The sequence below is a fragment of the Anopheles gambiae genome, chromosome 2 (genome assembly GCF_943734735.2).
Source record: "Anopheles gambiae chromosome 2, idAnoGambNW_F1_1, whole genome shotgun sequence".
Classification (NCBI taxonomy): Eukaryota; Metazoa; Arthropoda; class Insecta; order Diptera; family Culicidae; genus Anopheles; species Anopheles gambiae.
The window spans coordinates 68,159,739-68,175,819 of record NC_064601.1 but is presented as its reverse complement, the minus strand read 5'-3'; the positions used below and the strand labels follow the sequence as shown (position 1 = coordinate 68,175,819).

Genomic DNA, 16,081 nt, shown 5'->3' with positions numbered 1-16,081 from the left:
TTACTAATATAAGAAGTTATTGTGCAAAAGAGCTAAGCCGCTTGGACAATTAAGATACATTTTTTTCATTAATTAAAAAACTCTTCATCTCAGCGATGATTGATTCTTACAGGGGTTTTCAGGGATAATATGGCGTAACAATTATTGTTGAACAAAAATTAAGTTCGAAAATATCACTAGACCAAATATTTATGACGGTAGAACGCCTGCTCAATTCATCATCTTCTTCTATTTGGCGTAACCTCTTACGTGGACATACCGGCCTATACAGGCGTTCGAGACTTAATGCATTACAACGTAGCCAGATAGTCAATCCTTGCTACGGGGGGACGGTCCATTCTAGGCTTGAACCCATGACGGGAATGTTATTGAGTCGTTCGAGTTGACGACTGTACCACGGGACCGCTCCCTGTCAAATTCATACACACGATTAATCCGCCCCCGGATAATCAACTTTCTACTGTGGTTAAAAAAAAGAACAATTGTGTTTGATTAAATTCTGAGATTTATCAAATTATTATGTATGTACTAGGATTCTTTAAGATAATTAAGGTTTTTCACTGGTTTTAAAACATAATTTTGAATTACAAATTGTAATTTCTAAAATATTGCGTTGAATAATCCTTCTTCCCGATACAAAGATTGTAATGAAATATAGTAAGTCCTTTTTTAAACATTTTTGAAACACCTTTATTGGTACTTGTAAGCTTGATAATGTGTTACACGATCATGCAGACAGCATACATTGTTGTTCCTGCTGTGAGTTATTTCTTGCTTTTCACCGTTCATCTACGCTAGAAACGAGGTTAAGCCTTTTCAAAATACCACAACATAAAGAGAGGCCTGTAATAACAACTATGGATATTTGATTAACACCATCGATACCACCGATATCAATACTAGGCACAAAGCAATTCATGTCCGAACTCGCCGTGGAAACTATGTGGGTAAAACAAATCGTAAGGAGCTAATCACAATGCAAAAGAAAACTAAACAAGTGCATTTTGTTCATTTTGAGGAAATCATAATGCATAATGTCAACCAGTCTTGCTAAATGTATCTGTACTGTGAACATTTTGTTGAGTACATGTGCAATATCAGGAGTAGCCTTTTGAAAGCAAACGTCGATGCAAGTTATGGAAATAAGCGCGCACTATTCAAAGGATATAAGATTCAGTGAGATGGACAATGGTTCCGCCGGTTTAGGTGTTGTGACTTGTTTCAGCGCCGCAAGCCATCGATTAGCGGAAGCATTCGAGCCGGATTTGAAACGATACGCATGTCCATGGTTGTAGTTTACCAGCTGGAAGAACTCGTCCTGCAGCGGAAGATCCGATTCTTCGGCCGTCCATCCTTCGAGGGGAAATATTTTGGATGGTTCCTTTTTGAAGTTGCTTCGCTCGTTGCTGGAAGATAAATCATGCATTTATTTATTTATTTTGTAAATGATACAGAACGAGATATTTCGAAGTCTATTATACCCCTTGAATGTTTTTGGTGGAAAGTATATCATCGTGTTGGACCATATCAACACCCAATACCGCTGCCAGGATGCTACGGTAGGTTTGCGTCCATACTTGAGTACGGTTTTACGTTTCAAGTATCCTTCCACCAAGTTTCCACTCGTTATTGGCTCCAGCTCGACCAACTGCAGGGCCGTCGGATGTTCAGATTCCTGGTCGCTACTGTGACTACCTCCGCTTCCTGTTGCAGCGATACTGTTTGCGCGTTTCGATTCGACATAGGAATCATCGAGCAGGTGTCGCATCTTATTCAATCCATCTGCCACCTTTGTATGACGACTGCTCGATGCCGATGAGGAGCTGCTTGACTGTTCGGAAGATCTAGGATAAAAAATGCTGCGACAAACATCAGAAAAAGGAACATTAAATTAATTTTCCGCACAATATCAGGTAAACAGAACAACTGCTTATCGCCACATCATACTTTGTTCCTAAACTATAGCATTTCCTATGGCCAGGTATGAACTGTCGTGCGCTCGAAACGATAGTTTGGCTAGTGTTTGGTGCGCATGTCGTCGAGTCTGGAGAATCTTTACATTCCGCCAAAGCGATAGTAGTTTTCACGTTGCGGCCAATGCTATCACTCTGTTCTATTTTTGGTTTTAGTAATCGCACAGTACCGCCAGACGACATGGTTGATGCACCGGCGGTAGGTTCCAAGTTGAGAGATTTTCTAAAAAAGAGGTTTTTGGATAATTTTCGATTGATTGGGCTGGTAGCATCAAAAGCAATACATACTTATATTGATCCTCCTCAAATATATTCTGTAGCTCGTCTATATACCGCCGAGACTGTAGGTAACGTAGCGTCGGAGGTACCGGACTGATAAACGTATAGTTCGAACTTTGGTAGCTAGACAACACTCGCAACACGTTGTTCATTTTGGTTTCGCGTGCATAACTCTCCTCTCCTGATTTGTTGGGGTGCATCAAATCGATATAGATAATGTCCGTAAGAAATATCCCTAAGTCCGAAGAAAAACAGTACACAAAAAATAGTAACAATAATGTATCGCTGTTGCTTGTGAAACGAGATTGCTTACCTAGGTATGGAATTCCCGGAAGTTTGAATTGATTTAAACATTTCCGCAATGAGGACCAATTATCGCTTTCATCAAACAGGTGGCTCAACCTATCCAGCTGTTGCTGATCTTTTCGGGACACTAACAACCAACTTTCTTTTAACCGATGAACGCTGGCACTTTTCAGTGCAGATATAACGGCAAACAGTGAGTGAAGATTGTTGATGTCATGTAATTTCTTCGCCACCTAAAACAAAACACAGTATTAAACATAAAGCAATTCCTAATTGCTCTTTCTGTTTTAGGAAGCTGTTCCATTGAAGGCACATGTGTAATGACAGCCAGTAGTTCGTACCTTTATAAAATGACTGATGATCTCGGCCCGATCTTTCGGGCTAACGCCGTTGAGTATTTCCTGTACAGTCCAAAATGTCGTATGATTGAATCGTTTCGTGAATGCTACCACATTGGGCGCTAGGGTATGTTTGTTTTTCTTCGTCCAGCCGCAGCTGGTCAGCTCCTCTGGTTGTATTGCATTAAAAATGGGAAAATCCAAAAGTGTTATCTGAGCGGCCAGCTCAGCCGGCGACACTTGCTGGCAGCTGAATACGATTGAGCCGACGTCACTAATCGTTGTATTCGGCGGTAGACTGTATGATTTTTTGGAATAGCTATGCCAAGGCCTGTAGGATGTGATGTTACGTCAATGATATTTCATTATCTAAACACATCAACACTCTAGCAATCGTGTAAACTGATTGACTTTGCCCATTTACCTAAATGACGACGTTGCTGAACATCCATCGTTGAGACTTTCGATCGAGCCTGCGGTCGCTTTATGGCACAAGTGTTTATCATCGGGTTGGCGATCGCGATGGCGCTCCGGTTTTCGCTTACCGTCTTCGATCAATGGCGTATCGATGCTTCCGTCCAGTGCTTTCTCCGCATGCTGGTTCGGTTGCGAAACGTTTCCATCGGAGGAGGAGAGTTGCTCATATCCATCATCACCATCGCCATCGTACGATTCGTTGTGACCGCCTGTTGACGATAAGCTCCGACCAGTTTTCGTATCTCGACCTACCTTACTTTTGCACGTGTGTCTGTCGGCGAGATCACGCGGTATTTCAGAATAGCGCATCATTCGACAACGTACGCAGGCGAGATGCAATTTAGCATCGTATTTTGGTCCAACTTTAGCTAGTTATGATTTTTTCCCTGATATCTACGAGTGGCGAGCTATTAATGTGTTGTTGTTATTCGATACCTCTGACAAAATGTCACCCGTACAACATGGCGAGGGTTTTTGACGTTCCCATATTGCTGCATCTCGCTCATTTTTTCTACCCTTCCTTTACTTGCCGACAGTGCTCGTTTCAAAGTGAGCTTTTGTCTCCCCCCCACCGTAGCACTTTACATCGAACGCTTCGTGCATCTTTTGGAGCGAGGCCACGGAGGTGAAAATGTTGAAAAATTTTTCAACTTTGTCAAAACTGCTTTCCATCTTGAACCCACAAAACCTCGCTCGAAACGCCAGAAACCGTCACAACGACTTACAAAAAGTATCGTCAGCGAGGGAAATTCGCACCAGTTTGGAGCGTTGACGAGCTCACGAAGACCGGTTTTGACCGATGCAAGCACCTTGGGATAAATGAGACCTTAAGGCCTGGGTCTATGAACATCCCAAGTGCCACAAATCCACTAAACAACCACTAAACGGGTTCTAAACGACTCAAGCTTTCAATCTAAACGGAATATAGAAAGACTTCGTTTAGCAGACGGCAAACGACTCATGCATTCTAAAAATAGAAAAAGCTGGTGGTGCCATCTGTTGGTGGGATATCTCCCAACCAGTGAAGCTTCCTCGCTTAGAGTAGGAGAGTTTTCTCATTTCATCTGTACTGTTGTATGGTTTTGCTTTGAAGTTATGCATCGCTAGAACTAGAACGGCGATACGATTGTTTAAATACTAAACTCCAATGTAAATCACCAGCACTGAAGCAAGTGAGATTTAAATAATGGTCGATGGTGTTGATACCCATGTAGGGGAAAGCGGGGCAAAATGGGCATGTGGGGCAAAATGGGCACCCTCTATTTAAGCATTATTTGACTACAAAGATACTTTCCAATGCTAAAAATGCATTCATTAGAGTGTTCTATGAACACCATGTAAGTTTCATAACCCTTATATAACAAATAACTAAGAAAAATGCAAAATAAGGTTTAGCAGTATATTGATGTAATTTTTGCCACTTCGAAAATAAGCTTAAACGTGTGTCACAGGGATGCGTTGAAGTTTTTCATGATATATTTTTAAAGATATGATATTTCTTTACAATTTGTCTGAAGCAATCAAGGCGATTGAATTCGTATTTTTACTAATATAACAAAAAATACAAAAATGCTTCACGTGGGGCAAAATGGACAGTTACGCTTGGGGCAAAATGGACAGATGCTTTTGACATCTGGCGCTTGGTGAGGCTATGGTGTTGTATTTGTCGCCTCAATAATGATGACAGCCACAGCTTGAAAAGTTTCAATTTTGTAGATTTCAACGTGTAAAAATTGTTTTAATGTCGATAACATATTTTTGGAAGAATTTTAAGGGCTTTTCTGACCAGCAAAACAAAAGATAGAACGAAAATATATTTCACAAAACGTGCGCAAAAGCATAGACCATCACCTAAGCGCCGTTGTTGTGGCCCATATTGCCCCAGTGTTTTGACGTTTCGCAGTTTGTTTACATATGCCCATTTTGCCCCAGGGCTATGCCCATTTTACCCCGCGTGTCAAAATAGCTTCTCGTAAAACATCAACTTTTATTTTTCATTGTTTTCATGATTTTAAGTTGTTTTCTTTCAATGTGGCAATTTCAATCCATAGATAAAGGGTGGAGGCATACAATAATGAAAGAAAAATTGTGTTTTGTGGCATATTTAAAGGAATATTCAGTAAACTGCTTAACATGCCCATTTTGCCCCGCTTTCCCCTATCTGTAACCACACGACAGGATTTTTGCTCTGAAAGTTAGAAGCTTAGGTCATGATTAGATGAAACTTGTCGAAACACATTGCAAGAAAAGGACAGCAATATAATGATGAGTGGTAATAAGCCATTTATTGTGTAAACCAAGAAGCTAGAGGGGGCTTTCGTTTTTTTCTATGGACATTCGATTTTCCAGACGTTTAAGCTTAATCTGTGGCGCTTGGGATCTATGAGTCAAACCAGTGAAACTTCTTAGCTTCCGATTTGTTTGAATACATTTAATTTTCCAGTCGTTTAAGCTTAATCTGTGGTGCTGCACAAAAAAAAAATCATTTGTTCAGAATCATGTACAGCATGCTACAATTTACGTGACGTAACAGTAAATTCGTTAAGAGAAAATTCGTTTTCAAATCCAATGTCGTGAATACAGTAGAGCGTCGATTATCCGGGCTGCTCGGGACCGGACGGTTGGCGGTTAATCGATTTGCACGGATAATGGTCCAAGAAATGTCAAACGCATATAAAAATTATAAAATTCACTAGTTTTATGATTAATTCGCTTTGAATCAATCGATTAATCGTTAGTAGAATATTATTTTAATTAATAACTACAGCAATTATCCGTAGTACGCGATACTCGATATACGCGAATTCGCAGTACGCGATTCCTCTAAATTTGACAGCTCCATGCGTTTTTTGAAAATATTTTAATTCTTTGAAATATTTTATGCTCTTTTTGAATTTCTTTAATGTTCTTAATGCATTTAGCATTAAATTTGGGCAAAAGATACCTGTTTTATAACAAAAAACTTTAATGCTAAACTCAGTGGCGATATATTTCAACCCTCGAACCGGTAGTGTAAACTATTTTTCCATAGAAATCCGCTATACGTGAAAACTCGAGATACGCTATTGCGCTCGGTCCCGTACGATAGCGTATATCGGATAATGACTGTATAGGTTTTACAACTGTTTATAAACAAAAATGAATTTCGAAAATATCACTAGACACTACAGAGCTGCACAAGAAACTGATTGCCCACTTGACTATCGCTGCAAATTTTCGCCGTACGCTAGAACAGCTGTCACATGTATGCGCACGGTTAAGCCACCCGTCGGTTAATCCGCCCCCAGATAATCGAGGTTCTACTGTAATTAATTACATGTCCCAATTGACATTTTCGAGCACCAATAATCGGGAATTCGAGCAAATTCCCTTAAACTGGAGCCTTAAACTTTCCTTAAGGCCGGGCTACATTGATCGTAGTCGCAAGTATAATTTCGATTTTCACTAGCGCATCTGGCGGCGGCTGACCGAAGCATTTGTCCAAACAATTTGTAGCCGCTTCAGAAAATATGTAATTTTTCCATGTTTTAACCTAATTTGGACAAGAAAAGTTTTGTAAAAGGTAGATGCACATGTCCTGTACGAATTGCATCCATTTTCATGGCAAAAAACGATGGAAAAACAACTTAATTTTGAGATCCGGCACGACCATTCCCTCGATGACCAAAAAAAGCTTCGATCAGCCGCCACCAGGTGCGCTAGTGAAAATCAAAATTACACCAAAGAGTACGATCAATGTAGCCCGACCTTTAAACTGCAGCAGTTTAAGGGAATTTAGAAAAAGGCCTTTAAAATCAACTGTAATGCGGCTTTTTCGTTGTTTTCGTCTAGATTCGCTCGAAAATGATGTTTTCTATCCTCATAGTTGGTCATGTAGCCATTTTATACTTAAATAATATCGATTTTTGATAAAATAACGTCACACAAAATTTGTTTTTGTTTTTCATAAAAAATCAAAGCTACGAATGTAAAATCCCATGCGCCACAGATTAAGCTTAAACGACTGGAAAATTGAATATCCATAGAAAAAAATGAAAGCTCCACAGCTTCATTGGTTTGAATAGATGGCGTATTAAAACTGATTATTATATTGCTATCCTTTTCTTGCAATGTGTTTCGGCAAGTTTCATCTTATCATGACCTATATAGCCTTCTAACTTTCCGAGCAAAAATCTATATGAATGGTCGTGTGGTCAGATACGTGGGTATCAACACCAACGACCATTACTTAAATCTCACATGCTTCAGTGCTGGTGGTTTCCATTGGAGTTTAGTATTTAACCTTCATTTCTATAACCACCTACCCGGGTATGTTTTCCTTATTCTTTTTATGATAACTTTTTATTGGATTATCGAATCGATGCAAAAAAATTAGAATGCCTAGAGAAACATGTTTTACAAAAGTGGTAAAAAATTCAGAATTTTTCAATTTTTTAAAATGTGCTTTAACAAATAAAATCAACTTTTACCCCTTACTTCTATAACCACCTACCCGGGTAGGTAATACATACAATAAAGGATTTTGGTTTCGATTAGTCGCTAATGTTGTAATGATATGTATAGCAATGCATGTAGTTATATTTATAGAATCTATTCAAAAAGTTTTCTAGCTCTTAATATTCTTCAAAAGTCACACAGATTGAAATGATTGCCCCGACAGTCGGGAAGACATGGCGGTGTATTAGTGTCAGTTGAACTAATTGCTATGCATTCAATTTATGTAACTAAAAGCCATACTTCATAAATTTATAAACTAAAAAGAAGTGTTGTTATTATAGCTGCATAGAATAAGTTAAATAAGTCATTTTTTGACTAATAAAAATACAAATTCCCTTATATAATGTATTACCTACCCGGGTAGGTGGTCATAAAGATGAGGGTGTATTTTTGGTCATAGAAACGAAGGTTAAACAATTGTATCGCCGTTCTAGTTCTAGCGATGCATAACTTCAATGCGAAACCATACAACAGTACAGAGGAAATGAGAAAGCTCTCCTCCAAGTGATGAAGCTCAACTGGTTGGGGTATCCCACCAACAGAGAGCGTCACCAGCTTTTTCGCTATTTTTAGAATGCATGAGTCGTTTGCCGTCTGCTAAACGAAGTCTTTCTATATTCCGTTTAGGTAGAGAACTTGAGTCGTTTAGAAGCCGTTTAGTGGATTTGTGGCCCTTGGGATGAGCTCGACGTCATCGTGCATCGATAGAAGAAAGTCAAATTTACGAACTCACCAAATCTTAGCGCTTTCAATACACTTGATCACACACAAATTTACAATTTCAGGCGTATCGTGTACTAATCGAGCAGATATGGAAAAACAATTTCGAGCAAATGTCACTTGGGGTTCCAATCGTTTCAGGAAGTTCCTCAGACTTCAATAACATGAAATGGCGTTAGACGTTAATTGTCATCTTGTTTTAGGTGAGGCAACCTTGTGTTCATACAAATCGATGCTACAATTCCGTATCGTGTCGACGAACGGACTTTCGTCGAAAATGACCTCGATTTTCTTTCATCGAACTAGCAGTGCGTTCTTCCTGACGAAACTTCTGGCCAGTGATTGCAGCAAAAAAGCCAATCTCCGAACGGTGAACCGTCGAACAAATTGCACGTACGCCACTCTGCCGTCGAAAAAGGCAGGGGCACCGAAATACGTTCATGTTGCCACCCCAGACAGTTATTCGTGTGAAAATTCGCATCTTGTAGTGTGTTATTAAAGTCGGTGAAGTTTTCGTGATTGGTTGTAAAAGATTAGAGTAAAATCTGGTAAATTACTCGCGTGCGACTCATTTTTCCTCGTTCGCAGTGAAAAACTGTCGGCCAGACATTATCGGCAATCGCCAATTGGTTCTCCGTTGGTGCTGAGTCCAATCGGCTACCGATGTGAGCTAGCCTTTCACGCCAAGTGCAAACAAAAGTGAATTATCCAGCAGGCCCTTTTTTCATCATTCACTTCCGCCTCAGCAATTGCAATCAAATATGTTACCGATGTGTAATGTTCGCCCGTGAAGTAATTGCTTGGGCCGCTAGGGAGGACGATAAGTGAAACGGTAGGGGGGAAAACGCGAGAGAAAACCCAAAAATGTGTACGTATGGTGTCCTTGGTTGAAGAAAAGTCTACCTTGCTTCGCATAATCCAAGTTGAGTGGTAAAGCAAATCAATTGCATTACACCATCTTTGAGTCCGGTTGTTCTGTTGGCACTGAAAGCTATGGTAGTAACCAAGAACGATGAAAAGTAAGTCCAAAAACTCTTTGACGAACGGGAGTGGCAGTAGCGGTAGTAGCAGTAGTGGCAGTGGCAGTGATAATTACGCCAATGGTAGCAGCAACTATGGGCCCGCCGGGGCATCGATGACAGGCACAGCGGGGAACAGTGGTGCCTCCGCTGGGACCATGAATGGAGGCAGCAGCAGACACCCACAATCCTCTTCCAGCCTGAGTGCTGAGAATATTCCATGTCGAACTATTTCCGCTACCGATATCAGAGTGGCGAGTGTGGATGCGGATTGTCTAGACCAGCAGCAGCCTCAGCAACCGATGAACCATCACAATAATCCGCACCGACCACATATATCGCTGGATAAGTGCGATGATTTTCAATTCAATGTTCCGCCGGAAGCTCCTGTTTTCGAGCCGTCGGAGGAAGATTTTAAAAATCCCCTCGTGTATATCAACAAAATTCGTCCGACCGCAGAAAAGTTCGGAATTTGCAAAATTCGTCCACCGAGCGTGAGTATATTCAATATAGGAGCTTGTTTTTTTTCTTTCTTATTGTTCATCCATTATTAAATCTATAAAAAAGTTCGCCACGTTGTTTTTGAAAAGTAAAATAAAATGCATGCTTACGTACCTTCTTGATGGGTGGCTGTTTGGTTGCTTAGAAACTGATAACCGTGTAAGAATACGACTAAAAATAATGTTTCTTCTTTTTGTATCGATTTTACTCTGTTTTTATCCTGCGATCGATGGTGCACCTTGCAGTCCTGGCAGCCTCCCTTCACTGTGGATGTAGAAAAGCTGACCTTTACGCCACGCATTCAGCGGTTGAACGAACTGGAAGCGGAAACACGCATTAAACTTAACTTTCTCGATCAGATTGCCAAGTTTTGCGAGTTGCAAGGGACAACTCTCAAGATACCGATGGTGGAAAGAAAGCCGCTAGATCTGTACACCCTACATAAGATCGTTAATCAAGAAGGAGGCCTGGAAGTGGTTACAAAGGAGCGCAAATGGTCCAAAGTAGCATGTCGTATGGGCTACCAGCAAGGCAAGAGCGTTGGATCAAATCTGCGAACTCACTACGACCGATTGCTGTATCCGTTTGATGTGTATCGCTCGGGCAAGGTGGTGGATTTGGCAAACATTGACCCAGAGCCATCCGAAGACTGCGAGTATGAGCCGCACTGTATTGAGTCACGTCAACAGGTTCAACCTCCGATGACGGCAGCTCGTCGCTCCCAGCGGTTTGCCCAGCAACAGAACAACAGCAAACCCTCATCGACCACCGGAAGCAGTGCCGGTGGAAGTGTGCGTGGTTCATCCGACGAGATGTCTCCGAGCAAGAAAGAGTTGCGACACAGAAGCATGCTTGAGTTTGCGAGTAAATTAGCGGCCGCCGCCCGAGACCAAGCGGCAACCAACGGCGGTGCGTCGAAGGAGGAAAAAGTTGGAGTCGGTGGAACGCACGGTTACGATCCGATGGCAAAGTACATTTGTCATATGTGCAATCGTGGTGATGTCGAAGAATCGATGCTACTGTGCGACGGATGCGATGCTTCGTATCACACGTTCTGTCTAATGCCGCCACTACAAGACATTCCGAAGGGAGACTGGCGCTGTCCCAAGTGCATCGTGGAGGAACACTCAAAACCGGTGGAAGCGTTTGGGTTTGAGCAGGCACAACGTGAGTACACACTGCAGCAGTTCGGCGAGATGGCTGATCAATTCAAATCGAACTACTTTAACATGCCGGTTCATCTCGTACCGACCGAGCTGGTGGAGAGGGAATTTTGGCGCATCGTATCATCTATTGACGAAGACGTGACGGTAGAGTATGGGGCCGACTTGCACACGATGGACCATGGCAGTGGCTTTCCTACCAAGTCGTCGTCTCTTTCGTCCACCGATCAGGAGTATGCAGAGTCGAGCTGGAACCTCAATAATTTGCCCGTGCTTGACGAATCAATCCTTGGACACATTAATGCCGATATCAGCGGCATGAAGGTACCATGGATGTATGTTGGAATGTGCTTTGCCACGTTCTGTTGGCATAATGAGGACCACTGGAGTTACTCCATTAACTATTTGCACTGGGGAGAACCGAAAACATGGTACGGTGTACCCGGCAGCCGAGCAGAAGATTTTGAGCTAGCGATGAAATCGGCTGCCCCGGAGTTGTTCCATTCGCAGCCGGATTTGCTGCACCAGCTGGTTACAATTATGAATCCCAACATTCTGATGAACGCCAACGTCCCTGTTTACCGGACGGATCAGCACGCGGGCGAATTTGTCGTAACATTCCCGCGTGCGTATCACGCCGGCTTTAACCAAGGATACAACTTCGCCGAGGCAGTCAATTTTGCGCCGGCTGATTGGATGAAGATGGGCAGAGAGTGCGTCAACCACTATTCAAAGTTGCGGCGGTACTGCGTATTTTCTCATGATGAGCTCGTTTGCAAGATGGCACTGGAACCAGACAGGCTGAATTTGGGTATTGCAACAGCATGCTATATCGATATGGCAGAGATGGTTGACACCGAGAAGAAACTACGAAAAAATCTTCTAGAATGGGTGAGTTACTGGAAGGTTTCTGTATTGGTTTCTGAGATTTAATTCCTTTTTTCACCATTTGTGTATTTTGATAGGGTGTATCGAATGCTGAACGGGAGGCATTTGAGCTGCTGACGGACGACGCTAGACAATGCGAGATTTGCAAAACTACCTGCTTCCTTTCGGCGGTGAATTGTAAATGCACCAAGAACCTAGCTTGTCTGCGCCATTTTGCTGAGCTGTGCGAATGCCCCCCGGAAAACCACACCCTCAAGTATCGGTACACACTGGACGAGTTGCCGTTGATGGTGCAAAAGTTGAAGGTAAAGGCAGAATCGTTTGAGAAATGGTTGTTCCGTGTGCGCGACGTGCTTGATCCATCGGTTGCGAGTAGCATTACACTCGAGGAATTGCAAAGCATAGCGCATGAAGCCGAAAGTCAAAAGTTCCCCAACAGCGTTATTCTGGAGCGTTTAAATCTGTCAATATTGGAGGCCCAGAAGTGCATTACGGTCATTCAGCAGCTTGATATTAATAAAATACGAACGCGCACGCGAAATTCTTTAGAGTGTGCCAAATACAAGCTGTCGATGGATGAGCTGGAGTTGTTCATCAACGAAATCAACAATCTCCGATGTGTAATTCGAGAGGGTGACAGTGTACGAGAGCTGCAGCGCATCGGGCAAGAATGGCTGCGCCAGGCAGATAAGGCATTGAAATTGCGCTTTAAGGATACGAATGTGCAGCAGCTGAATCAGCTCATCGAAGAAGGAAATGCGCTATGCATTGAGTTGCCGCAAATTGTGGAGTTGCGGGATCGACTTACGCAGTACAAATGGTATCGAGAGGTGCGAACCTTACGTGAAAATACGGTCGATCGCTTGTCGCTGGAGGAAATTAAAAAGCTCATCAATGAAGGAATGCGAATACTACCGCACACAGTATTAGAGAAGGAACTGTCACAGTTGCACGGTATTATGTTGCAGGTAAGTTTATGAAATTAAATATTTTTGCATGTTTTGCAGTTAACCAATGACTATTACTTCTCGTTACTGAATTTCTTGTTAGATTGTGGATTGGGAGCAATCTGCTAACCAATGCTTCAAAACGGAAACGCAGCATAAGATCAGCGAAATTGATAGTCTTCTAGAGCGTGCGCAAAATATCGAGGAGTTCTTGCCATTGGCCGGTCAGCTGAAAGACGCGTTGCATAAATCGAAGGAATGGTTACATGCGATCGAAACGCTAGAAAGTAGCAAAAATTATAACTTTTTCCACACACTCCAAAATCTGGCCAACCGCGCCAAGCTGCTGCCAGTAGAGGTGGAAAGCAAGCTGCTGTGTGAAACAATTTTCGGTACAACAACTGCGGGCGGTGGCTGCTACAATCGAAATGGTGGTCAGATGCTACTGTTCAACTCAATGGGCTTCATCGGGGCTAGTGGCGACGAGTGGCGCAATAAATCGTCTTTGCCTGCATCGTCGCAGAAGCGAAAAAGAAATGGTTCAATCTCCAATCTGGACGATCCGGTAATACCTGGTAGTGGAATGGAAACAATCATGAAAAAAATAAAGGAGGACAGTAGCATCGCCGAACAGGATAAGAGATTGCTGCGAGCTAAGCTGCTATTGGACTGGAACGAGTCGGATGGTGGCATGGGAACCAGCAGCGATAAAAACATGCTCGGACGCTACGACAATATGAAGCAGCAGCAGGAAAATCGTTTGAATTGTAGCAGTGGTTGCGATGTGGTTTATCATTGCGCCAAGTGCTACGAGATGGTGGCCAAAGCGAACGTGTTACGGAAGTATCGGCATAAGCAGCATCATCATCATTGCCGGCATCATGAAAGGCACAGCAAGGTAAAACAGGAGCAGAATCATCAGCAGCACAGTAATAGTAATAGTTTGTCATCTATGGAACAATTGTTGCAAATGAAAACTTTAAGCGAGGATGATTTTCTTCCCGAGAAGGAAGGAGCAAGTGAAAGGACAACAGCTGAAGGAGGAAGCAGTTTTGACGATTTTTCCTTTAAATTTGGCGAACACGACGAAGCGGAAGACGAGCTAGACGACGAAGAGGCGGCAGATGAGGTTAAAGCAGAAGATGAGGACGAGGATGAGGAAGAAGCTGCCTGTCTTGGACCGCCGGGACGGAATGGGTGCCATGGTTGCAAACCGCCGGACGAAAAGGAACGGCAACCAAGTGCGTTGTTGCCGGCATGCACAAGCGCTAGAATAAAAGAGGAACCGCTAGACGATGTGGAGCACCTCGATGAAGAGGAAAGGGAGATGCGACACAGCTCTAAAGTCCCTGGTGGAGAAGGGGCCGTGACCGGTGCAACTAAAACCATCTGTCCCGAGAGCACTAGTCAACCGTTGGCAGTGGTGTCTGCAAATGGCAAAAGTCATGCCAACGGTGCCAACGGCGTTAGTACCTCTACGAACGCTTCTTATCCACCGCACGACCGGCAGCGACAAGAACACAACCCACAGAGCAATCTAACAAGCTTATGATGACACAGACAGCGATCCATAGTCGAGGGATACGGAAACAAATGAGGTGGAGTTGTTGAGAGTTAACGAGTGACTGAAATAAGTGAATTTGAGTAAATTTACTTCAGCGCATATTTGTGTGTTGAAGTGACAAAAAAACCTAAACAAAAAGGTGTAAAAAGGTATAAAACGGCCCACCTGATGATTCTTATCCTCCGTTTTGATGAGGTCGAAGAGAATGAACAAATTAAGGAAGAGGTAGTAAGGTCCGAAAATGAATTGTTTCGGTTAAATTATTAGACACTAGCTTTTTTGTTAGTTAGTAAGTTTTGGAAACAGATTTTCTCAACTGGACTAGAGTTCATAACACAAAAAAAAGAATTCCTTTGAGAAAAAAGCAGAATTAGTGGACGAATGCTTGAAATAAGTGTATTTTACTTCTGCTTGTATAGCCTTTTCGCAGAAGATGTTTGTAGTAGAAGTGTTAGAAAAGAGAAAGTAGCAGTAGGACAAAGGTAATTAACGTTAGGAATCGTAGACCATCATCGCATCCTTACGATATTTTGATACACGTTTTTGTTCTTACATTGAAGCAAAAGCATGCCAATAGTGTTTGGGGAATAGAAGGACAAATGCCAGTGATTGACATTGTGCTGGCAATGTATTTAAAACAAGGGTGCGCATGTTGAACTGGCAACTATGACGATTAGCACTATTACTACTACTACTACTACTACTACTGCTACTGCTGCTGCTGATGATATGGCCGTTCGCCGTTGCCATTGTTGCAAGAATGCAACCAGGTCCTGCCCGCTGCATTCGGAAGAAAGATGCAATGCGCGTACGCATTATGTAGTACCTTTTTTAAGCTCCTAAATGCAATGCGTTGGTTGAACGTTCTGCATTACATTGACGTGTTTATGGCTTGCAAGATTCCTCTCTTGTTAAGGGCGTTGTCAACAGCATGCTCTCCATATGCTTATTTTTAATTGTAACATACACAAACGGTTCAAACCAGCAGCATATGTCACGTTTGTGCAATTTGCGATCGAAGTAGACAACACATGGATAGATTTAATAAGTATTTCCTTTTCAAGTTTCGTTTGCTATGCTACGGTACTGCGTTTCAATCCAGCTTCATGGGGAAATGGGGTGGTGTAGATCTCTATAATAAGGCTTAATAAGGCTTAATTAAGGTCCTGCAGGAATAATTAGCAAGCATGAAAAGAAACTAATCTTACGTAGATAATTCTGCGCATCCACCAAACCACACTCACGCACCTTTAAGCACTTTTGGACCAGACCGCAGGGTTAGAATTATTTGTGAGTGGCTGCTCTGTGAAAAGCTTGCAGCAATTTGAAATCATCAAATAAAAATTAATTATATAGCCCTGTTTCGTTCTAGTAATAAACAATCAAGGCTAGCTATAGAATATTGTGTT

At 42.3% G+C, this 16,081-nt stretch overlaps 2 protein-coding genes across 2 annotated transcripts; one reads left to right on the top strand and one right to left on the bottom strand.

Annotated features, from left to right (window-relative positions):
- Positions 1–665: 665 nt before the first annotated feature.
- On the bottom strand, positions 666–3,831 carry LOC1275114 (ras-specific guanine nucleotide-releasing factor RalGPS1). Its single transcript, XM_314338.5, has 7 exons — positions 3,321–3,831; positions 2,900–3,227; positions 2,566–2,791; positions 2,262–2,487; positions 1,948–2,196; positions 1,482–1,859; positions 666–1,406 (listed from the first exon to the last, which is right to left on the bottom strand). The coding sequence occupies exons 1-7, from the start codon at positions 3,683–3,685 to the stop codon at positions 1,154–1,156; spliced, it is 2,025 nt and encodes a 674-aa protein (XP_314338.5). The 5' UTR covers positions 3,686–3,831; the 3' UTR covers positions 666–1,153.
- A 4,986-nt stretch (positions 3,832–8,817) lies between these two features.
- Positions 8,818–16,072, top strand: LOC1275113 (lysine-specific demethylase 5). Its single transcript, XM_314337.5, has 4 exons — positions 8,818–10,103; positions 10,356–12,164; positions 12,239–13,129; positions 13,212–16,072. The coding sequence occupies exons 1-4, from the start codon at positions 9,603–9,605 to the stop codon at positions 14,658–14,660; spliced, it is 4,650 nt and encodes a 1,549-aa protein (XP_314337.5). The 5' UTR covers positions 8,818–9,602; the 3' UTR covers positions 14,661–16,072.
- Positions 16,073–16,081: the final 9 nt, after the last annotated feature.

Coding starts and splice junctions, on each gene's coding strand:
- LOC1275114 (XM_314338.5), bottom strand. CDS start 3,685: ATGATGCGCTATTCTGAAATACCGCGTGATCTCGCCGACAGACACACG. Junction 2,792..2,899: donor TCATCAGTCATTTTATAAAG/GTACGAACTACT, acceptor GTTTTGTTTTAG/GTGGCGAAGAAATTACATGA. Junction 2,488..2,565: donor TCCGGGAATTCCATACCTAG/GTAAGCAATCTC, acceptor CTTCGGACTTAG/GGATATTTCTTACGGACATT.
- LOC1275113 (XM_314337.5), top strand. CDS start 9,603: ATGAAAAGTAAGTCCAAAAACTCTTTGACGAACGGGAGTGGCAGTAGC. Junction 10,104..10,355: donor GCAAAATTCGTCCACCGAGC/GTGAGTATATTC, acceptor TGCACCTTGCAG/TCCTGGCAGCCTCCCTTCAC. Junction 12,165..12,238: donor GAAAAAATCTTCTAGAATGG/GTGAGTTACTGG, acceptor GTATTTTGATAG/GGTGTATCGAATGCTGAACG.